Consider the following 24,739-nt stretch of genomic DNA (forward strand, 5'->3'; position numbering starts at 1 on the left):
GGCAGCGAGGTGCCGTCAGGTTTCGGCTCATTGGAGGATGACTGACAGATGTTAAGACAGTCATTTGACCTCCCACGGCTCGACTCTGAGTGCTTTCCCCGACAAAGCTGCTACTCTCTGCCCCCTGAACGGTGGGATGTCCGCTGCCGCTTCTGACGTGAAACGCGGCGTGCGCCACATCTGCATGTCTCTCTGTTAGCTGAGAGCGGCTGCAGCGGCCTGTAACAGCACTATGTGGCTCTGTTTACTCCTGAGATGATGTGTTGAAGGGGGTGAAACAGGAAGGGAAGAGGAGATGGCCTGTGATCCACTACCAAAGGAGCAGCGAACCCGTGGGGAGGCCAAACCCTTTCTGTCATATTCGTTTCCCCCCACTGCTTTCTTGACTCCTCTATTCAAATCACTCTTTATTTATAGTCTCCTGTTTTTAAATGTTGGTTCCTTTTCTCTGTTTCTCAGCCCCAGTTTTCTTTCAACCTTTTTGCTTTTTAGCAACGCTAGCAGTGTGGTAACGTCGGTCCACCACTTTGGTCCAGACTAAAATATCTTGAAAACTACTAAATGGATCCCCAGCATCCCCAGAGGATGAAGCTAACTGACTCTGGTGATCCTCCTAGCATCTTACTGACATATCTCAACAACTATTGGATGGATTTCCAGGAAATTTGGTTCACATATCCATGGTGACCTGAGGATGAATGAATGGTAATCCTCTGACTTTTCAACTAGTTTTGGTTTATGACCAAATATCTGGTCTATAGAAAGTCTCAGCAGACATACACTTCTCTGCTCTCTGTTTAGGAGCGGCTCAGATTGTCATTACAATAACAATAGCTGGTCCATCTTAAGTCAGTCCACCTTAAGTGAACTGGTCAGGTTAGGCTAACCCATTGTCATTAACGTCAGGGCTAACCCCGTTCACTTTAATCAGCAGGTGGCAATCAAGACACAGGAACTTGGCTCGGGTCTTGGGGAGTTGTAGCATTTATTCACTGACAAACAGCCTGAACTGTAGACACACTGCACTGCTACATTCACAGCTGCTACCTTCATACTCTCTGTCACACACACACACACTCTCTCTCTCTACCGTCATGTCACCTAATGTTACCCCCCCGTGGGGCAAACATGCGCAGAAAGAATATATTTATTCCAACCAGAGAGAAACGCTAATATTCTCCTATTGAAAGGTTTACATCATTCCTTCCAGATTGAGGTGGTTACACGAGGCGTTTTTATTCTGATTGGGCTATTATTCTGATTATCATTGGAATATTAGGGTCCGTGTAAACGCAGCCACTGAGACATACGAGGTCACAGAGGAGAGCAGGAAATGCGCTGAATGGTAGGATGAGATTTCACAGATCCAGGAACGGGGAGCCAGTGAGTCACCAGTGTCACTGCCGAGTGCGTCACAGCCTTCTGGTCAGACGGGGCGAAAGCTGTCCAGTTCTCAGAAGAGTCCCTCAGCAGCACCCACAGGGAGAGGCATTCCCAGAACACAGGCCAAGTAAACACCTCGCGCTAATATCAGCACCTACGCCCATCACAATCATGTAATCAGCTCCACGGGGGAGCTGTGATCCAAGTCTTTATAAGCATGTACAACCTCATTGGATAACAGCTGTTTGACACGTGCTCAACATCAGGGACACAATGGAGTGAAATAACCTGTCTTAGTGTTTATTTGGTTGGCTTTCATCCACCACAACAACGCCGCAGTCTTTGCCGTGTGTCCAGATTGACTGAGAAATATGTTAATCGGTTTGTTAACAGCAACACTGACCAATAACATTCAGTGCTGTTGCCAATCTGCCGGGTCTGGTGTCTGGTTCAGAATGAAAATTAGGATGCTGAGGCAGAGTTTGGACTAGTCTACACTGACGCATCACTAATTACCTGTATAATGGGAATCAATTAAAACAACTAATCTTAATGGCTCTGTGTGTGTTGTCCTGCTGCTGTCTGTTGCATCATTGAAGCTGCTGCACGTCATCACATCAGCCAATCAATCACAAACTTTGCAATCAAACCTGGCAGAGTTTTGTGTACATGCACAAAAATCAAAGTGCTTTCTTCCCAGCATTGCTACCAAACCAAATCAGAGAGTTGCTCCTCAACAGCTAGAACAAGTTCTCCACTTTTTACTAGATTTAGGAGTCAGAAGCAACTTGTTCGCCAATGTGGGGAGAAAGAAAAAAAAGGTTTGTAAAGTATTTATTTGACTGGACAGGAGGCAAAGCTGTAAGATAGAGCTAAACTAACCATCAGGTGTGCTCGCCACGCTGCTGTAGGACATAAAGCGTCCTCTCTGCAGGACTGCGTTGAGTCCTGCCCGGAGCACAGCGCCGCCGCACTCCAGCAAACCCCCGACTAATCCCTTAGACCTGAATTAATGGACTGGCATTAACTTAAAAGCTTCGTCCAGCAGCCTTAGAAGCACCATTTACAAAGAGAAAACATGATCCTTAAATATTTGTAGTTTCCCCCAAATTTAATATATGACGAGCTTTCCAGAAAATGTGGGACTGATTTTACATTATACAGTTTCTATTTTGTTTTTAAACCATTTTTACGGGTGTTTTAGTGGAGAGATGACAGAAAATGAGGGGAGACGGATGAAGAAGGACATACAATGAAGGCTGCAACTAATGATTATTTTCACTATCAATTAATCAGCCAACTTTTCTCAATTAATCAATTAATTGTTTAATCTATAAAGTGTAAGAAAATAGTGAAAAGTACACCTCACAATTTCCCCAAAGCCAAAGTTTAAATATTCGGTTAAATTATACAGTTTAAATCAAAACATCTTCACTTTAGTATCATAGAAGAAAACCAGACATTTCTAGTTTGAGAAGCTCCAACTTTTGCTTTTAAAACGACTTAAACAATTATAGTTTTTAATTTGAGATTAATTCTTAATCCCTCAAATCTCTCTTAATCCTTATAAAAGACCTGAAAACTCAGCTCTTCCATAAACACTTCAACACATGAGTCCCTTTCACTTTTTTTTAGCACTTTGTTGATTGTTGCACTACTTTCTTGTTGTTTATGGTATTTCTTATGCACTTCCAGAGGTTTCTAATTTGATTTATTTATTTATTTATTAATGAATTGATTGTCTTACGTCACTTGTGAGTCGCTTTGGATAAATGACAAAAATGTAAATGTAAAAATGTAATTTTCTCTCATCAACTAAATCAAATAATCAGCTTTTTTTCAGCTTTACGTGCTTCAAGGGTCAAAGGTGAACCAGCCACATGTTTTACCTTTATTTGGACCTAAACTGACACTTTTTTTTTTTTTCCAACACCTGAGTCGACCTCCGTATGAAATTCACTCCAAAACACATGTGACGTCTCCGTATCCTGCAGTCTGTGTTGTGTATTTTATTCCTCAACCTCTATTTTTAACAATCCCGCTGCAGCTCCGACAAATTAGATCTGGAGAGGAAAGCTTTGCTTTTGCTACGAGGCGGAACAGTGAGAGCACATGAGGACAGTGACTACAGGAGACGTTATAAATAAATAAATGTTTACATGCATCCTCAGCTCAGGATGTAGCATGCAAGGAAATACTCTCAGAAGGTTGTTGCGAGTGTATTTCAAGTTCATGCCCACATCAGCTCTCTGAACAAGCTCTTCATCTTCTCAACAATCGATATCTTTCCTTGTCCATCTCTAACTTCAGCTTTTTTCCCCCTTTTATCATTGCAGGTTAGCTGAAGCTAATCAGATAGCTTTCAACTTGTTGTCAAATTCAGCGTCGCATAGCAACAAGGGGTGATGTAACGCTCCTCGTGTGTGTTAATCTCCTGCTCTCGGTGTTTGCAGTGAACCTCACAGCTGTGCTTTGCATCTGATCAGCAGAACAAAGCGTCCTTTAAACTTTCTCACCTCGGGTTTATATATCCGCAGCCTGGAAAACATCACTCTCAGTTCACTTCAGTTTAATAAACTGGCGGCGTCACCGAGGTATCCGCGAGGTGGATTGTTCACCTCTCTGCGCTGGTGATGAAGTTGTAGCTGGTGCTTATTCGCTGTGATGAAATCCTAAATGATTTGACCCCGCTGCCAGCCTTTTCCTATGATTTACATCACACAGCCTGGATGTGAGTTCATGGTATCAGCGCAAAATCTGCACAGTGAGCACAGCGGGACAGTGGCTTGGCATATCATAAATTCCCTCTTAAAACAGCTGCCCCATTGATCTCACGATCGTGCCGCACTCTTATTTAAATCAACTGGATTCCCAACTGTCATTAATAAGAGTGGGAACACTTAAGGACAGATCTTAAGGGGGGGGGGGGGGGGGGGGGGGGGGGGTTTCACAAATCAAAGGCAGTCGATGCAGCTGTTTCACCAGATTATAACGATTACTGTATGAGACAGAGAGAGAGGAGGAATGATGGAGAGAGCTGCAAGAATACAGGATATAGGAGAGATAAAGAGATTAACTGTTTACTAAGTTATTTATCTGTAATTGTTGCTGTTATTGTTTCCCCATGTTCTATGCCCACCATCAGCTTCCTAGAGCTGGAACCATTAGTCAATTAATCGATTAGTTGATTTTGATTAGTCATTTTTTGGGGGGCAAAAATGCCAAATATTCGGTGGTTACAGCCTCTTAAATGTGAGACTTAGAAGCTTTTCTGTCAAACATAATACTAAACGGAATATCTTTGGAGTTTCTGACATTTTATAGACAAAATGATTAACTGATTAATCGTTTTGAGTCATTTTTAAAGAAAAAAATGCTAAAATTCTCTAGCTCCAGCTTCTTAAATGCAAATACATTCTAGTTTCTTTCATCCTATATGATAGTAAACTGAATATTTTTGGGTTGTGGACTGTTGGTCAGGATAAGACCGTTTACAGACAGACATTTTATAGACCAGACAATTAATTGATTAATAAAGAAAAACATTCACAGGTTAATCGATGATGAAAACAATCATTAGTTGCAGCCCTAGTTCATTTTGTGAAACAAATTTCTTTATTATTATTCTCTTATTATTACAGCATCGTTATTTTTAAAAAAAAAAGTAATATAGCCATGTTGTTAAATCAGGAGCTTACTTGGAGTATTTGATTGCCTTTATACAGCATTTACATCTTTTTTTACATTTTCAAACATCAAACAAAGCTACAACCTGTGGGATTTAAGTTTAATATTTTAAAATATAAAAAATTAAAGTTCAGAAAAATGTATTGTTAATGTTATAAAATACTTTAACTTGCTGAAGGTCTCTTTCCTGTTTCGTCAATAACTTTTAAACTGAGTTAAACTGAATTGTTTTGCACTGTAACGTAATGACTTACAGGTCACGAACTCTGTCAAAGTGTTCTTGAGCAAGATGCTGTTCACCCCGAGTTAGTCGCTTTGAATAAGGTGTCAATGAAAATGTAATGTAAATGTAAATGAAGACAGAGAAAAAGAGAGTCGAAGAGGACAAAACACACAAAGAGAGGAGATCATGCTGGGTAATACGGTCAAATAGTAAGTCTTCACTGTTTATGTTTCTCACACAGTAAGTTCAGCAGAGAAACAATCTATAACTTGTCAAAATACACTAAAATCTCTCTGTAAATGAACCAAAAATGTTATGAAACCTGTTATACTATCAGCTGCAGTAAAAAGTAAGGTAACAACGTCTAGAATTGTAATATTTACTTTAAGTTACATCCCTTTAACATTTAACATTAGCATGTTGGTGCAATAACAGTAAAAAATGTGGAATTTATTCATATTGCAATATACAGTACAATGTCATCTTATCATATTCATATCAATATTTCAATAAAAATGTAACCCTTACATACTGTGTAGATCAAATTTCACCCATTTTTACATTTAATAGCAATAAAAACACACTAAACACCATTATTTTATTTTATGTAATATATATAAAAAAGGAAAAAATACACAAAATTTGACATGTATTTATTAAAAAATTTAAAAATCACTATTCAAAAATCTTGTTGCATTCTTCACGATTAATAACATTCATGTAAATCATTATGGCTGTTATGTTCTCCTGTTTTAAGTAACTTAAGACCTTAACATAATGTGTCTGTGAATGTTTTTTCTCCATAAACAAATAGCGTAAAAACCTAAAAAAATACATTCTCTCTGCTCTCTAAAGGCTTCATTAAGGATTAATCACCAGTTTATTAATGACTGATTTATGAATGAAAAATAGATTTGTGGTTCATAGAGACTAAATATGAAGGGATACTGTGAAGAGTCAGAATATGAACAGTGTGCATGCACATATGTTAAAGTCCCTGCACTGTTAGTATATAAACACTAAGTGAATATCAGGCTCATGTTGGGCCTCGACTGTGCGTTCAGTGTTGAAATGATCAGGACTAACAGGCCGGTAGTGCAGGCTGACTCACTCTTGTGTTTGCAGGGTGTTGGGGGTCCTGATCACCCGCCCAGCCTGTTAAATGCACTTCAGCACTGCTCTCAGCACACACACACACATACACACTCACTACCAAAATATGCTGTGTATCCAGCCACCCGCCTACTCTTCCCTTCACCATCTCACACCAGCACATCACACTGGCATGAAAACCACCGTATGCCCACAAGTTTTCTCCTTAGCTGTATGCTATTTATGAGAAAAAATCTATCTCTCTCCTTTGTTCTTGAGTGTTGTTCATGTATTTTTTTTCTACGTGATCATCTAACACTCACAGAAATATGATATGAGCAGAACTGCATCATTGTTATCTACTTCTAATATGATGAATATAATGCAGCTTGATTGATTACTTATCATTTTCTATACACTTGTTGTCACCGCTGTAGGGGAAGGTCCCCTCATGGCTTCGAATGCAGACAGTACAAACCCTCAAGCTACAAGACCAGTTCCTTCTCCAGTCACCCACAGAGAATGGCTGCCACCAACTTTAATCCCACTGTGAACTCAAATAACCAACCAAAGAACTGATGCAAGTCATAACCACCAACAACCAGTAGACCGGAGACCTGCTGCCCTACATGTCAGTCCCAGCAACATACTCACACTCACAAATGGCATGGACTCCTGCTGTTTGCAGTCAAAGAGAACAAAGGACTTTAAAATGTAGATTTGTCTGAGGAAAATTAATATTGTAAGATAGTATGTGTGTGAATATCACAATATGTGTTATGTGCTTTAATTATACTTTTATTTCACTGCCTTTAAGCCAGGAAATGTACCACTAACACAGTCCCATTGTCTTTGATATCACTGATGTAATGTTTAGTACCATTCTGCTTGTTTTAAGCTAAAAATGCTAAAGCTACAATCCAAAAGGCAAAATTAGAAACTGTGCAGTTGTTATAAGACTAACAATTTTGATATAGAAGTAACAGCATTCAGGACTAAAACCCGCCCATCCATGGACATCAAGGAACTGACGCTGCCCCCACAGAACTCAGCAAATCTCTGTGATTGGCCAGGATGCATCTTCTGGGTGGGCAGACCAAAACTTTGTAATAGTCTCTTATCTGAGAAACCATGTTTGTCTAGGATGGTTTTTCTTGCCCCTGCAATGGCTTTTAGGCTGTTTATTTGGCGTTTCTTTTGCTCTTGTCCTCCCTTTTAGCTATGCACCAGGCTGGTTTTTCTTGCTCTTACTTTTTGCAAGTCTGAAGATATGATTTGGAACAATAGGAGGTGAAACCTCAATATCTAGAGTCATTAGTTAATAATCGCTCCCTCTCCTCCTCCTCTTCTTTTTAAATGCACAATAAGTGTCAGAAAATGCTACTAAATGTGTAAACTCTTGGCTTGTCTAACCAACGTTAACTTTTACTATTAATTAGTTTGATATTATGGAGATTCAAACTCTGCTTCAAAATTTGTTAATTATAAGTCACACATATTATTGCATTTGATTTATTTGATGTATTGGTGTATTATTTAGCTTTGTTTCGATGGCTAGGATAATGCTTTCTTAATAGGTTTAATTACAGATTAGGAAATTAAGGTTTATTGATTTTATTCTGTATCTTATGTGGTTCATCAATGTTGCAACGGCTAAGTGTTTTATTCACTGGTTCTCATGATGTGACGTGTTTTTCAGATCTTCGATAGGAATAAAATTAATTATTTATTACTCAATTATTAGAAGGTTGGTTTTTCTCTCCACACAAAGGAATTAATTAGTAATCAGTGTGATCCCTCAACAGAGCGCCAAGGATCCTTTTTCTTTCACAACACACCTCCTAGACTACAAGAAGTTTACAACTCTTTGTCTGTTGATCTTCTGCTTTTCGGCTTTCTAACCACTCCTTCAGTGTCTCCTGTGTTTTGTTTTGTTTTTCTCGGGATGCCAGCTGCAACGGCCCGTGTTGTGTTTCGGACGTCTTCTTCATGTTTTCCTGAGAGACACAATCTCCAGAAAGGAGTTCTCAACTCTGAAGAAAGACTGCAAAGATGCCTAAACCACAAGCCGAGCCACGCCGGTTACCATTTGAATAATCTATTATTTTTGTAATCTCCTATTTTTATAGTGTAGTTAAACTTTTTAAAGACTTTCCAAAGGACTCTTCTGATTAATTTACAGCTCCATGCATCCAACTCTGCAAACACGCCACTGAATGCACCGAGACTGGTGCATTCTTGGCGCTTTCCGGGAAGTTCGCCCATCATCAAGCCTTCATCACCACGGAAACAGTATGAAAACCAGCATGCTTCTGTCTCAGAGTTGATGGAAGAGCCTTTCAAAAATTAAATTTTTATTGGCTGTCGTTAAAGAGTCTTGGCCCCTCGTTGTGTTTTTGACTCATTTTTGATAACATTCATCATGAATTCATTCATTCTGGCAGCGGTAACTTGTTAATTTAATTTACCCATTCATTCATGCATCCATTCATTCATTCATTTAAATTGCATATATCTACATATGCTTAGTGTTTCTCTATTCATTCCTATTTCTTGGTAGTTCAATAAACATCTTGATTTATCGCCAAGTTGTTGTCTGTTCCTTTAGAGATGGAGGTCACTGTATTCAGACTTCATGACTTTCAGATTTAATTATTTTTCTTCCTAATTAATCAATTATTAATAAATTAATCAATGGGGGTGGTGCCCTTATTAACTTTTATTAATTTCCAAGTGTAGTAATACTCCCTACATACAACTGGAAGTCAGTGGCTGTGACGATATGTTAACGTGTTGGCTGATTTACAGGTGACCTTGCAGGAAGTGCAGAAAGTGTCTCTGGATACGATTTTCATCAAACGCCTGCAAACAAACACACACACACACACACACACACACACACACACACACACACACACACACACACACACACACACAGCAGTGATACAGTACTGTACTGTAGTAGCTCAGCCAGGCTTAAGCCAACAGTGTATCAGGTTATACCCACAGAGCCAAGTCACTCCAGCACTCATCGTTATGATGCTTTGTGGTTGCTGTTGATATTGTCTCTCTGGACGGCGTCAGAGTCGGGTAACACAAAAAGAATTAAACTGAGTAATTAACAAAACAGGAGCAAGAAAAGCTCAGAAAGATGCTCCCTGATGCAGGGATGATGCGTGTTTAGAAGAGACAGACATGTTCTGCAGCCCATCCATCCATCCATCCTGAATATTAGAGCCGTAATCATATTCTCTGAGAGGGGGAGTGAGAGATACTTTGTACAGTTGGCTACATTTACAGTGATTATGACTCACTCTATGTTCATATGTCAGTCTTTCTTTCGCAGTGAAAACAGGATGTTTTGTATTCCATCTCTCGCTAATAACACATGGAACGATAAGTCATCATCATCACCCGGAAAAAAAGGCTCGAAAAGAGATCATGTTGCTCGTCAAGCCGCCGACTCCTCCGGAAAGATTGAGAGCTGGATCGTAACGGTGCGATCAGTCGTCTTATGCTTTAAGATTTTCAAAGATCAAGAGTGAGCTCTCTGTCCTTTTTGTGGGCTCAGGGGTGGAGGAAGCACACAAATCTGTTAGCCACAACGAGTTAGTTCACAAAAAGAAGGATACCAACACCTGGCCCAATGAGCATTAGAGCACTGATTCCTTAACATTTAGTAAATTTAATAAATTCAACACATTATACAATCTTTTAACTAAATATGTTCTGTTGCAACAGAGTCCTCTGAATGACCGATCAACTGACTCCTTGCACTGTAGGAATGTGGAAATTTGTCAACATACTGTATATATATCTATATATATATATATGTCATCTCAACGATGCGACTGACATTACGATGTATTGTGTCGTATTTCTTGGACAGGACAGTCTCACAGAATCACCAGCTGTATCCTTTAATGGCCACATTGGATACACTGAAGCACAACACTTCTCTTCTCTTCAGTCCAATTTCATTTTCTTACCTTGAGCTCATAAGGACGAGCCTGTAAGGGTTTGCTCATGTCTCTGCTCTCTTTGCTTTAGCCCGGTCGCTGATATCACTTTCCTCCCAACATATGATATTAATCTTAACACACACCCCCCACCCCCACCCCCTCCTCCTTCTCTCTCTCCATTTTGTATAATGCCCTCATCACCTTTTCTCTTTTTTCCCTTCTCAAAAGCGTCTGGTAAAAGATCACTCCCACCACCACTGTGCCTGTATGTACTGTGTGTGTGTTTGTGTGTGTGTGTTTGTGTGTGTGTGTGTGTGTGTGAGGCCTTTCCTCAGGCAAACAAAGTACTTGTCGTTTTGAGTGGAGTGAGAACTGGCAGATGGGGAACATACACCCTTTTTTAACGCGAGCTTAAAGTCTAGTTGTGGAATTTTTCAGCACATTGTTTTTGCACATTTAAATCCTGTAAGATTCAATTTTTTTCTTTAGTCTTTCTTCTATTTTTTGTTTTTTTTTGAAGCATTTGAAACTGCTGCCAAGTGGCCTTTCCCACTAATCCTATCCTGGGCAAGACCAAACCTTAACTCAAATAACCTCAGAATATCGCACAAATGTGCAATAAACAATGTTGGCCGCTCATTACATCATCAAAACAGCTGATCAAGGTCGACACATCATAAGAATTTAAATAATGTGACCCTTAAAGAGAATCAACTCGATATAAATGTTAGAGCTGCAACGATTAGTTGATGAGTCAATTGACGGCACAGAGGAATAAGATATATCAGGCTTTGGATACACACACAATACTTGTAAGTAGATCAGTTCATTGTTGGTTTGGTTGTAGAAAATGCCAAATATTTGCTGGTTGCAGCCTCTCAAATATGAAGATTTGAAGCTTTTCTGTGTCATACATGGCAATAAACTGAATTTTCTTTGGATTTTTGACTGTTGATTGGACAAAACAAGAAATTTACTGACATTATAACAAGCAATTTTCACAATTTTCTATATTCCTCGTAGACAAAACGATTAATCGCTTAATCAAGAAAATGATCACCAGATTAATCTATAATGAAAATACAGTAATAATAATTTTTCTATATATATTATGAGAGACATGTATCTGTGTTCATGCCTGGTGCATTTAGCTCCACCAAAACCCACTTCCTACTTTTTTTTTTTTTGTCAAGAAATGATTTAAACTGAGGTTTGACTCATTTTAAATAATTCCATCAGCGTCCTCCTTGTTCCCTGAAAACTGCAGACCTCAGCAACACTTGAGCAGTTTAGTAGATAAGGCTATTGGGGGAGAGATAACAAAGTCTTTGCGGAAAGACAAACTCAGAGCAGCGATTTCCAATAAAGGTGAAGTGAGGTAAATGCAGTTAAGTTCGGGTAGTGATGAATATGACGGCAGGAGTTCGGGCAGCTGGGGGGGGGGGGGGGGGATAAGCCTGGGAGAGTGACTAATGCTGGTTTACTGTAAACACAATATCTCATGCCCACATTACAAATCTTGTACCGTCTTGGATACTATCGGATGTCTCTCAAGTGGAAACATTACTCAGTTTACAAATTCACATGATTCCTATGGGTTTGGACAGGCTGATCAATATTTGTGATTGTGAACCCTCTCTCTCTCTCTGTCTGAGCCAAAGAGTCTGATGTCATCAAAACGTGCGGCCAGGAGCTGCTCCATCGACGGCGAAAGAACAGCGGCGCTCTGACTTTGTGGACTCATCCGAAGGATATTTGAGCTTTTTTCCTACCAAAGCCGAGGCCCCGTTTTTAAAAGCAGAGATAACGGTTCAGGAATCAGAAAACGCACGCTCACACTGTCAAAGTCACCTTTCCCATCTCTGCCAATTACAGTAAGTTCTCTGAGGTGCAATACTGTAGCTCAGCCCGACATCACACATCAGCAGGAGAGACAAATTCCAGCACTGCGAGACAGCTGCTTTGTGCCCAGGATTACAAATTGAATTGTCTGAGGCAGTGTAATATATCTGAACACTAAAATGCAGAGTTATTCACTTTTGCTTTATGAAGTCTCAACCCTCATTTTAAAATATACCAAACGCTGTTGTCGTAAAATGGAAGTGCTTTGGAAAAACAAAGATCAACAGTGACTGCTAAGCATCCACTGAGATTCTTTATTATAGGAAACACAGCTGACCTTCCTCCTTACTCCCAAAAATCATCTCAGCTGTCTTTTAACTGTGTTGTAGGACACTGAATATATCTTCTACACCAGGCCTGAGCTGCAGGATGAATACATGAACCATCCAATGCTCCTTGGTATGTGATTGGCTCTGGCGCTCTGTGCTAACACTACATCATACTAAATAACATTTTGTTCTGAACTAGAAAGACTACCTTTGGTGTAAAAGTGGCTGTGCGAGCCTGGAAAATGTAAATACACAGTAGCTCAACCTCACATGTTTAGTTAAATTTAAATCTACAGACAAATAAAATAGCAGCAACAATTTTAAATGACTAAAAGTTCTTCACACAGTATTTTTGAGTGCTAGTAGCTTGATCAACTGATGCATGCAGGAGTGATAGCATGGAGCACCACAGCCACAACCTGATTGAAAAGTGTTCATATATGATTTTGATGGACACCTGATGATCAGAAATTAGTATTTTAACTGTGGCAATAATAAAACTTTTCATCTAGCGCCGACATGGTAAACATTACCTGCAAAATCAGCAAGTTAACATTGTCGTTATCAGTGTGTTAGCTTAGCATGCTGATGTTAGCATTTAGCTCAAACCACTGCGGTGCCTAATAAAGGAATAAAGTCCAACTTCACAGAACTGCTGGCATGACTGTAGACTCCCAGTGGACATTCAGACTGAAAATGGCCGGCATTAAAGTAATGTGATGGGGCTGCGCTGGTGTTGCTTCGGGTACCAGTGAGACGATGAAATATGATCCAGAAAGTCCAGTTTGACTAATAGATCCATGAGTTATAATACTTTGAGAAAAACTCTCAAAAGTTATCACAGTCGTAAAATATTTTATCTTTAGTTATGTTGATCCCGAGGTAAACAGTAGAAGAAGAATCACGTATTTGATTGGTGACTACAGCGCCTTGTGTGATGATGTCATGTTGCGGACTTGCAATCCAGCAAAAGTTAAACCAGATTCTGTTTTTTGCCGGAGTCCTCTGCTTTGGCACCCCGCTGTGTTTGACCTCTTTCAAATAAATGAGCAGGCTGCGTTTTTCACGCAGTTCGACTGTCAGTCTGATCGCTGCCTTACTCTCGTTTATTTTGCTGCAAAGTTGCAAACATATAAAATGACCAATAATCAAGAAAGACACTTCAAGTGAAGAAGGGCTGCAACAAACGATTATTTTCATTATCAATGAATCTGCCAATTATTTTCTCGATTAAACATTTTGTCTATAAAATATATATATAATTTCTTAAAGCTCAAAGAGACATCTTCACATATCCTGTTTTGTCCAATCAACAGTCCAAAATCCAAATATATTTATGTATGACACAGAAAAGCTCACATTTAAGAAGCTGCAACCACTGAATGTTTAGTATTTTTGCTTAAAAAATGGCTGAAACGATTATTCAATTATAAAAACAGTTGCAGATTAACTTTTTGATGATCGACTAATCGATTAACCGACTATTCGTTGCATCTCTAACGTGAACGTTGCCTCGTTTTACGGCAGCTGGCTCTTCTTTAGCATCAGCATGAACTTTCACTGTAATACTTGCAACCTGAAAAGCAAAAAGAAAAGTTTAAGAGTGTCAATGATCCTGCAGGTGTCTGTTTACCCCCAAAGTTCACAGCTGTGTTGCTTTAGTTTCAACACACCTATTGCAGACTTTCTTCTTATAGTCAGGATATATATGTGTGTGTGTGTGTGGTCCCAAAATCCCCAAATTCTTAACGTCTCGAGACATTATCCCCCCCGCCACCACCACCACCACCACCACCACCACAACCACCACCACCACCACCTCCTCTCTTGCACTGCCCAAGGCAGAATGATTAATTTGTGGGTATTGATTTCTCTTCCTGAGCTGAAACTATGTGAGGGAGAGAGAGAGAGAGAGAGGGGGGGGGGAGAGGGAGGGAGGGAGGAGGAGGGGTGAGGTAGCGTGAGAGAGGGTCAGAGAAGCATAGGGGTGAGGGGGAGAGACTTGGAGAAAGGAGAAAGCGAGGGGAGGGATACATCCAGTATTCAGTGTAGTGCCTCTCTGCAGTTCTTTTTTTTCTAATCTTTAATGTAGGAAGAAAAAGCCAATGGTTGCAGTCTGGATGCGTCAAACCACCTCCCCTCAGTCTCTCTCTCTCTCTCTCTCTCTCTCCCTCTCTCTCTCTCTTTCTCGGTGGCGATTGGCAATTCACTGAGTGTCCACATGTCATCTCTTGCCCTGCTGCAGCGGCGAGCAGCGCGGCATGCTGGGAGGAGGAAGGTAGAAAAAAAAGAAAAAGGGGGGGGGGGGGTTTAAGGGAAGGCCGGCAGGCAGGCAGGCAGGCAGGCAAGATGGCTAGATGGATGGGAGGCATGTATTCATCCATTTCTCCTGTTTCATTACATCTATGTAAATGCTGCTGGGTATATGTGTGTGTGTGTTTATATGTGTGTGTGTGTGTGTGTGCTTACAACCCACCCTCATCCACTCCCTCCCTCCTCTCACAACCTGTTATAAGACAAACGCCGTCTCGCACACAGTTTTCTCCCCGCCGATTCTTCACTGCCTCTTTTGATTCCTCTTCCCATCCTTCGCTTCAGTTAAATCCTCATGCAGCTGCTATGGAAATTTAATATTGTGGCCTCCAAAAAAAAAAAAAAAAAGAGAGAAAGAAAAAGAGAAAGATAGAAGGGTAAGGGGGTCGGGTTAGAGGAGATGACAGGCTGTGTGATCGGCACTTAATTCTATTGGGTAATCATTTTAATTAAGCCTCTATGTGGTTAGCGTTTGCAGTGACGAGCCTGTCTCTTTGCGTACTACAAGCACATTTCTGACAGATGACGTTCGGAGAAGAGTGTGACCTACATTTGCCGTTCGCTCTCTCACTCTCTCTCTCTCTCTCTCGCACACACACACACACACACACACACACACACAGAGCTTGTCTGACTCCATATAGTTAATGAGAGAAATGAAATATGTACAGTGATCAGCAAAATGTCCATTTTGTCAAGTGACCTTTCAAGGGCACATACACAGCAGTGGTGAAATTAATACACATGCAGCGAATCAAAGCGGGTGTAACAAAGAAAACAGAGCGGAGGAATTTCAGTTTTTCTCTAATAAGCTAAAAATATTTCAGATGACGAGTGTACGCAAACAAATCCTCTGTTGGCCTTTACTTTCGCTTGATTTTACAAAGCTGAAAAGCCAGTTACCACTAACAGCACCACCAATTACACTGTAGTTGACAATCTGTGTACAAGATAATGACCAATTATTCTTTTACTATGGATGATGTTCGCTGAAAAATCTATCGAAAGGATCCATAAAACAGGACTTTCTGACAGCTACGGCGTTTCATCAAAGCTGCGCCGCACCATGAAAGCTGTAAAAGCCGTGAAACACACTCACAGGTACAGATTCTCACACAGCAGAGCAAAGTTGTGAGCAATATGTTCGACTCCACGGCATTACAAACTGACAAGTCGAAGGTACAAGACATGTGGACGTAAAAAAATTTCAGGGTAGAAGTTAACTACAACTCCCAAGGTGCATTTCAGCAAGAAACATCCAAACACCAAGCTTAAGATTACATTGTTGAGAAAACTGACTTTACAATCTACAGCGTGAATCAGTTCGCTGTTAATTTCTGCGTCAAAGCGTTTTGAATTCATTATGCGTTTTCACGTCCATGGCTTCTTTCTCCGTAGCTTTGGCGGCCGAGGCTCATGGGTATTGTAGTGTTCTTAGCCGTCCCACTAAATCACGGACAAAATGCGATTTCTGAGAAACAAAGTTGAAATAATTGAAACTGGTGGTCATAATATAAACCTATCGGATCGTTACATTCTCTAGGAGAGTCCTGAGTTTCTGTGTTCAGTTTACAGTGAGAGGAAAATATCTGATAACTCTCGTTATACTCTTTAATTGATCATTTAGTCAAACGTTGTTGGCATATAGTTTTGTAATTTGAGGTATTTTGTGGTTTAACTGTGAAATGTAAATCTTTAATCTCAACAGCTCAGATATAGAGTTGGTTCATCAATAACTTACTTTTTAATTTTGACCAAACTGTGTTTTACTGATATTGAACACTAAGTATTAAAAGTTATCAATGAATGCTTTATTAGATCCTTATTCTTATTTTAATTGATTCTATACTTTATTTAAGCAAAGATCCCGACTGTTGGTGCTAAAACAACACTAAACACTTAAGTTTGACTTTTTTGTTAACTGATTAAAATGTTTTGCAGAGAAATGTGTTTACATTCAGCACAATAACATACTAAAAAGTGACATATTAGGACTGATACACCATCGTATTCATTCATAACGTCCACATGCCCACAACATGTGACCTGCATTTCACAGCCTGGGCTCATTTCACCAAAAATGTAATGAGACTGTGCTGCTAATTCTCAACATTTTATCGTTTTAATTTGACACAAATTGGCATGAAACCATGAAGGGCAAAGATGATTAGATTTTGTTGAGTGATCAATGCAGACATGTGGTTTGGGGAGTGGAAGTCATGGGTGTGAACCCCCCTGTAGGCAGTTATATTCAGTTTATTTCAGTTCCCAGACACGCAGCCTTCAATACTACAGTGTTGTGCTCTGACTCTTTGTCTGCCAGTGGCTGCCCCCGGAGCGAGCGGTATGAGGAACACTGTGGGTAAATAAAAGATTCATTTTCACAAGTTGTTCACGCAGTCATGCTACAGACAGACGCGGCGCAGCGTCAGGCCTCACCGTGGTGATGTAACGGCATGACACAATACAGGCTGATTACAAAAACACACACAACTAAGGCTCAAGAAAATGTCACAGCAACACCAGTGTCAGACCAAGCAGCAACTACCAGCTACCACCGACGGCCGCTAGATGCTCCAATTGACTCCCATTCAAAAAGTTAACGTCTCTCTAGAAACACAACAGTCGTTATGGTCTCAATCTCTGAATTCAGACCCTCTAATAAGCGTGCTGGTGGTCATTTTGGAAATTATTGCTCTGTTAATAAGATTTGAAGACTTATAGTAGCTTTGATGTCTGCCGTGTGGGCGTTGATTGACAGCTGTGATTGACAGCTGTGATTGACAGCTGCCTCACCTGCTGCTCTCTCCGGCTCTGCGACTCACACTGAGTTGCACTATTTTTGCAATATTTCACTAAGTTTAATGCTACTTGATTACTAGTGTTGAGCAAGTTACTTGAGAATTATAATTAATTACTAATTACACATTTCTCATTGTAAAAGTAATTACATTACTCACTACTCAGTAGCAAAAGTAACGTGTTATATTACTCGTTACTTTACTTTCATTACTCAAAGTTTCGTTTAATCCTCCACACTCACACACTGCATCTTTTGTTTTTGACACGTTCAAAGAGAAAATGAGGCGTTTGTGGTTTAACAAGCAGGCAGGATACAGTTTGGAAGGATTTACAGCTAGCTAGTGATCCAACAGCTAGCGTTAGCATAGCCTCAATGATTGCACACAGCACTCCAGAAGTCCCGACCTCAACCGCATGATTCACATTCCCTCCAACTCTGAACTCAACCACCGTCAGGTGACTCCTGAACGTAGGCGTGCCTGTGGCTAACGTTAGCAAGCCGGCTAAGAACACACAACATGTGAATAAGACCGCTGGCGCCAACACATCTTCATAATACCATAAGAACCATCTAGGTCGATTGTCCATGCACTCCAGAATGACCCTTAGGAGCGTTTTCTAATATGTCGCCGCTAAACCGTCACAAATCACTGGTGTGACAATGCTGTGGTTAAGGTCTGGTTAGGTTTAGGCACAAAAACCACTTGTTTAGGGTTAGTGAAAGATCATGGTTTGGGTTAAAATGACCACTTGAAACGTGTTGTGGGTTAAAGTTGCTTCCTTAAAGTTAGGCAAGCTTCATTGTCATGGCAACAGTAAACACCACAAAAATTGTAGTTTTAAAAAACTGTTGCAGCTTGTGGTTGGAAACAGGAAGTAAACAGCAGTCTCCTGCAGCTAATCCACCCAACCCACCACGTCCTAATAAGGCAATTTGTCACCTTATATAGACGTCCTGAACTACGTCACTTCTCCAGGTCATATTACTACGGCCGCTGGATGGCGTCCATCACTCAAACGTAACTACAAGTTGTTTTAGGCAACTGAATTTTCGACCCATACTGTTGTTTTTCTCGGGAGGAAGGGCTGTCTGTCAGCAGTCCCACTAAGACAGCGAGCACGCCGACCCCCCAAGTGTAAAAGTGACAGAGCGTTACTGGGATTAGTAATAAATTACTGAATTTCACATTGTAATCCTTTACACTACTTGTTACTGAAAGAAGTAATGATATTACTGTAACACACCTCACTACATTCATCTTTATATACAGTCTATATGTCAGACTCACTCACATCCACACTGCTGAGAGGGAAAAAAACATGCATGTGCAGTTCACGTCTGCATGACATCTGCACTCATTTCCAGGTGAAGTGTGTGTGTGTGTGTGTGTGTGTGAGTGTGTGTGTGTGTGCCTTTTTCTCACCCAGAGCTGCCTGTGTGCATGCTGCTATGATCATGAGAGACTCCCTGTCCTGGAAAGCGATCTGAGAGAGCAAAGGGAAGCCACGCTGCTCCTCATTAAAAATTCATCCTGTTCCTTACTGCTCTCAGAAATACAGAGACATGAAGGTGAGCACTCGCATACAAGCATAGACACACACACACACACACACATACACACACACATACACACACACACACACACACACACACATACACACAAACACACACACACACACACAGAGGCCAGGAGAGAGGGGGAGGAGAGAAACAGCATGCTCGACTGGAAATTACATCATCCTCCTCAGTGGACTTAGCAACACCTTATCCTCGCCTACATCAGGATGTAGCGATGATAACAGTGGTGACTTCATTTTGACAAATTCCCTGATTCGCTCTGATCTGCAGATTAGCGCGACGTTGTCTTTTTATCCCGGCAAAAATCAGCAGCATCATCAGCAGTTCGGCTGACGCTTTGTCTAAGAGTCACAGTATGTACCTCCACAGACATGAATAATCGAGTGTCAGCCTTTCCCAGACACCAGGTTTACATAATTTCCTGTAGGAAGCCTATTAAATCATCATCCTTCAGGTTGAGCACCCAACTCGCTCTATCAAGCTGCTCTAGGTAGACATTTGAGTGAGTGAACAAACAGCATCTAAATCAATTAAAGTTAGGTGGCATTTAACATTTGCTGAAACAACAATACAGTTTTTTGATTGTGCAGTTCAGTCATTCAGAGTTTAAACGACGGCAAACGGAAACAAAATTCGGTTCGACTTCCGCTGCTCTTATGGACTGACCTCGACAATGAACTCCTGACACAACCTCTTCTTTCTTTATATCTCGTATTTTGGATTGAAGCGGTCTCATTTGACGTATAGTCTCATTACAACTGTTTGTTTTCCCAACAGCACCATTTGCTGTGACAGTGGGGTCTGCCAGCCCCGTCGACTGCACTCTGGAGCGCGGTAAACACGACCATCTGAGCACATCACTCTGACAGACAGCTCTGACGTCTCCAGAGACAGACAGACAGGCACAAAGGACAGTTTGATGCCTCAAAGGACGAGCCACACCTCTGAAGTCCAAAAAAACAACTGATAACAAGAGTGACTTATTATTTATTTTATTTCACCAATATAATAAAGTGGGTAAAAATGTCTATGATACAAAAATATAATTCAGAAAAAAATACGAAATATCATTTGTGGCGTAAATACTTTTAAGCAGTTATTGTTTTTCAATGATTTGGAGATGGAGGGGTGTACAAACAGCAGCTTTTTTGCAGTTTTTACCCAATTTTCTCATCATTTTATGCAGTATTAGTTGCAGTATTTTGTACCTGCGGTGATAAGTGTCAAACAGGTTTGCTACTTTCATTTTTTTTTTAAAATAAAAGGTGTTTTATGATGAAAAAAGAAAATGACGAGCCTTGTATCTTCAGTTCTGCGTCTTTTCCATGTTGAGTGTATGCTGGTGAAATGATTTTTCACATTTTTAATAATTCTTTTAAGGGCACATACAATGCTTTTTGTGATTTTCTGTTTTTATACCGTTTTAATGTTGGATATCTATGTTAAACATGGTCAAAGGGCCAAAACTTGAGGTGAACGTTATGTAAAAATGCTGCTCTGAACGCTTGTTTGCAATGTTACCTCTACTTCCTCCTTCATATCCTTTGTTGCTATGTTGTTCCACGGGTTGTTCACGTTGTCCACTCTCATATTATGGATTAAATTTGGGCTTGAATTTGGACGAACGCATTTGAGAAGTTTTATTTTGAGTAAACTAGAGACTAGAGTCAAAACAGCCTGTTTCAGACTGAGGCTGAACTGAGGAGCTGCATAAAGAGCCAGTATAAGATAAATAAGGAGGTTTTTGAACTATAAATCATGCAAACATATTACAGTAGAGCCCCAAAAGATAAATATAGACCTGGAAATGTGCATGATATGTCTCCTTTAAAAAAAGGTGAGAGGGAGCAAACTTGTCTGTCCTGCAGTGCAAAAAAAAAAAAAATCAATTTGTTTAGATCAACTGTCTGCAGTTACAACGCCGTCTAGTTTCTTTGCATTGCTGCACAGAAAACAAATCAATCATATTGGATGTCAAACACCAACAACATCTGATCTCTAAACACACCATAGAGCCTTGTATATGTACTTCAAATACAGATACACACCTATAGTATCCTGAGCCATCTGGACCGGATCACCTTCATCCTTTCAGACTGACTGTGTAACATTACTGTAGATCTGTTTCCTTCCCTCTTGCCCTCTATGTTTGCCCTGTGCTCACTCCTCCATCTGTCATGCTCAGACTGCCCTGCTGGCGTTACCTCCAGCCGTCCTCCTCTGTTCTCCTGCGGTGACCCACAGTCCGGCTACAGGAACCTTCGGCCCTCCTCCCGCCTCGATCCAGACCGGAGAGTCTAGAGTGGAGTTTGGCTTTCGCGATGGTCGCAGAGCTGTCAGCAGCTCTCCCACTGGGTGCTAAGAGTGTTTTTCAGAGGTGGGAACATCTCTGTCTCCTCTCTGAAGCTAATTCTGTTTGTTTTTTTGTTTGTTTATTAGCTACTGCATCACAGCAGCTATTCTTTCTGGGGTACGCATGAAAACAACAAACATGACTTTAAACATTTTAAGCAATCAGTTTGTCCAAATCACAAAACGTTTTCAGGCAGGGCTGCAGCTAATGATTATTTCCCATATTTAATTATCTACCAATTATATTCCTGGTTTACATTTTCATCTGTAGAATGTCAAATATTGATAAATGTCCATCAAATTTCCCGGAACTCGACATAACATCTTCAAATGTCTTGTTTTGTCCGACCAACAGCTCTAAAACCCAAAGATATTCAGTTTACTATTGGAGAAGATTAAGAAAACCAGAAAATAACCGTATTTGAAAAGCTGTAACCAGTGGATTTTTGGCCAATTTTCTGTCAACTGATTAATTGAGACATTGTTTCAGCTCCACAAGATTAAGAACAATAACAAGGTTAGCGCTCTTCAATACAGGCTTTTCAAAAGATGGTGCAGCCAAAAACAACAGTCCCATTTCCTGAAGTGATTGACTGCACACATTGAATTTATTTCATGTGAAAAAAAGTGACAGCCAAAAAGTGAAGGCTTCAATCAAAGGACCATCATCAGCACAACACCAATCCCCAAGCTTGTCAAGCTGCGTCTTTATAGAAACAATGTCCTGAGACAGTTTCATTGGGACTTCTGGTTTAGAAGAAAACCCTTCAATGTGAGAAATAGTCCCAAATTAAACTGCACTTGAAGTGAGTGAGCAATTATGTGTTTTGGGGAATTTGGGTGAACTGGCCCTTTAAACAAGACAAAAACAAGTAGTGATTCTTACCACCCTGATATATCCATTACACAATCATTACCGTTATTATCGTCGTTATTACCATTATCATTATCGGCAGCAGTCACACATTCAGCAGAGGTAACGCCACCAAACAGACTCCAACTCTGCCCCGTCCCTTCCTCCCGCTCGGAGATGATGCAGTGTGTTTGGGCTGCGTTCTGACACAAAGCAAATACGGTGTAATAGATTGCAAATGAACTGCACCACGGACACCACCAATTAATCAAAAGGCAGATTGCCGTACTTTCTCAGTGCCATTGCAGAAAAAAAAGGAGTGAATCGCACCTCCTTAAAATGAATGGATTGTATCTGCAGTTAATTATCATTTACTACAGGGTCTATTTGGGATGTTTCCACAGCTTAAGGATACGGCCAGTGAAGTGGAACGGAGAGGAGCTCTGCTGCGATGGAATCAGAGATTGCCCTGCTGGTAATTACACTTTCATTGTAAGAGGATCAATTCTATGTAATCAAAGTGCAATCTCACTGAAAATCGAGTGGTTATTCAAGCCACTTTAACATGGAAACTTTACATTTTCAAGGGGACAACATTTGCTTGATAAACAGTAGCTGAGAGCACATTAAAAATGATGCTTGTGTTGGAAAACAGTTTTTCACTGCTTTTGCTCTTGACCTCTGACCTCTGTGCACTAGAGGGGCTTGAAAAGCTCTGTCAACTTGTATTGACAGAAAATTGAAAAAAGACTTTCAAAGGGGGTATAACATGCTTTTAGTGATTGTCTGTCATTTATATACTGTTATTATATCGGATGTCTATGTTAAATATGGTAAAAATTCCAAAAATTGACGTTGATGTATGTAAAAATGCTGCCTGCAAGTCAAAACTCAGGGCTTCAGTCTGCTATTAATGCTTTGTTTGCAAAGTTACCTCTACTTTCCCAATGAACTAACGTCATTCGCACATGCCCACAAACAGCCATCCGTTCCATAGCTTTTGTTGTTAACTTTGTTGCTGAAGTTGATCTACGGGTTGTTCACGGTGTTAATATTCATTTTGGGTCAAATTTGAGCTTGAACATGTACGGATGTATTGAGAAGTTTATATTTCAAATAAAGAATGAGAAAAAGAAGTGAAATCCAACTACGATTGTATGTTTATATAGAGAAAAAATCCAAAACCAAATGGGAGAAATTTATATTTAAAATTCTTTGATTTCATGATGGTGCGCCTAGTTTTACATTACTTCGCTTAAATACCATTTGAAACAGCAAATCAAATTCTGAATAAAAAATAAATAACTTGTCGTTCTATCATCGGCAGAGCAGACGGTCACACTGAGCCTGATTGCATCCTGCTACACAACACAAGAGCCACAGACTCCGAACAACAACTCACAGTAGCTTTCCTGCTAACGTCTCTTTCTTATCTAACTTACAAACACGAACGCACGTCTTGTCCTGCAGCTGAGCTTGTTGAACGAGCCACCAAACCAACATTCATTGGGGAAAAGTGCACCGCTAACGTCAGTTAGCAGGCTAGGCTAAGCTGCAGCACATCAGACGGCATGTAAACTAGATGCTGGTTTGCTCTTCGAAATCCGTGTTAGCGACACACTATCTGTCTATGACTTGTAGCTACAGCAGTTTGTTGACTTTGTCTCCGTTCAGTACTTTGTAACACCATTAATCTGCCAGCTAATGTCAATCAAACAGCTTGATGAACTTTTTCCTTCATTCTAATAATATAAAACTACTAACAATATATTTAAAAAAACATGTTGGCATTATTTTTGACTGTCAAGAGGGATGATTAAAAGTGATTTAAAAACGTAGGTTATGTATTTAATTTCTCCATGTATTTAAACAGAATTATGTTAACATCCTGTTTTAAATGGATGTGGAGATGTTGACTTACAGACAGATTGGAAATGCTGTCTCTTGCTCCTTCATGCTGGACTGTGTGTGTTTTGGGCGCCACGGCCACTCCAGCCAGCACTCACTCACAGTATGCTTACACAGAGACTAGCCCAGGGTATGTTTTATATTGATTTGTTCTCTGGTCATGTAGGATAAAGATAGACCCCACCCAACAGTACCAACTGCTGCTAAAAATAACATGTGTAAATCAAGGCTGGAGGCACAAACACACAAACATGCACACACACACACACATACAAGCAGCAGAGCAGGCTGTGATGATGACAAGGTGTCGGGGGTCAGATGGGATAATTATTATGTAGTGAGTGAGATGCTGCTTCTCTTTGATGTGTGTCCCCATTTTTAATGTTTGTTCTGTTATTTCTATTTTTTTCTAAT

At 40.3% G+C, this 24,739-nt stretch overlaps 1 protein-coding gene across 2 annotated transcripts in view; it reads right to left on the reverse strand.

Annotated features, from left to right (window-relative positions):
* The window catches only part of cacng2a (calcium channel, voltage-dependent, gamma subunit 2a), a 67,656-nt gene that overhangs the window by 32,912 nt on the left and 10,005 nt on the right, over positions 1-24,739 (reverse strand). The window contains exon 1 of one of the 2 annotated variants that reach the window (XM_042391907.1): positions 19,058-19,171. The exons of the other annotated variant lie outside the window; for it this stretch is intronic. Within the exon in view, the coding sequence (XP_042247841.1) occupies positions 19,058-19,091 (34 nt within the window). The 5' untranslated portion in view covers positions 19,092-19,171. Of the gene's footprint in view, positions 1-19,057; positions 19,172-24,739 lie in introns of those variants that run through there. 2 annotated transcript variants of the gene reach the window in all.

The sequence above is a fragment of the Thunnus maccoyii genome, chromosome 18, assembly GCF_910596095.1.
Source record: "Thunnus maccoyii chromosome 18, fThuMac1.1, whole genome shotgun sequence".
NCBI lineage: Eukaryota > Metazoa > Chordata > Actinopteri > Scombriformes > Scombridae > Thunnus > Thunnus maccoyii.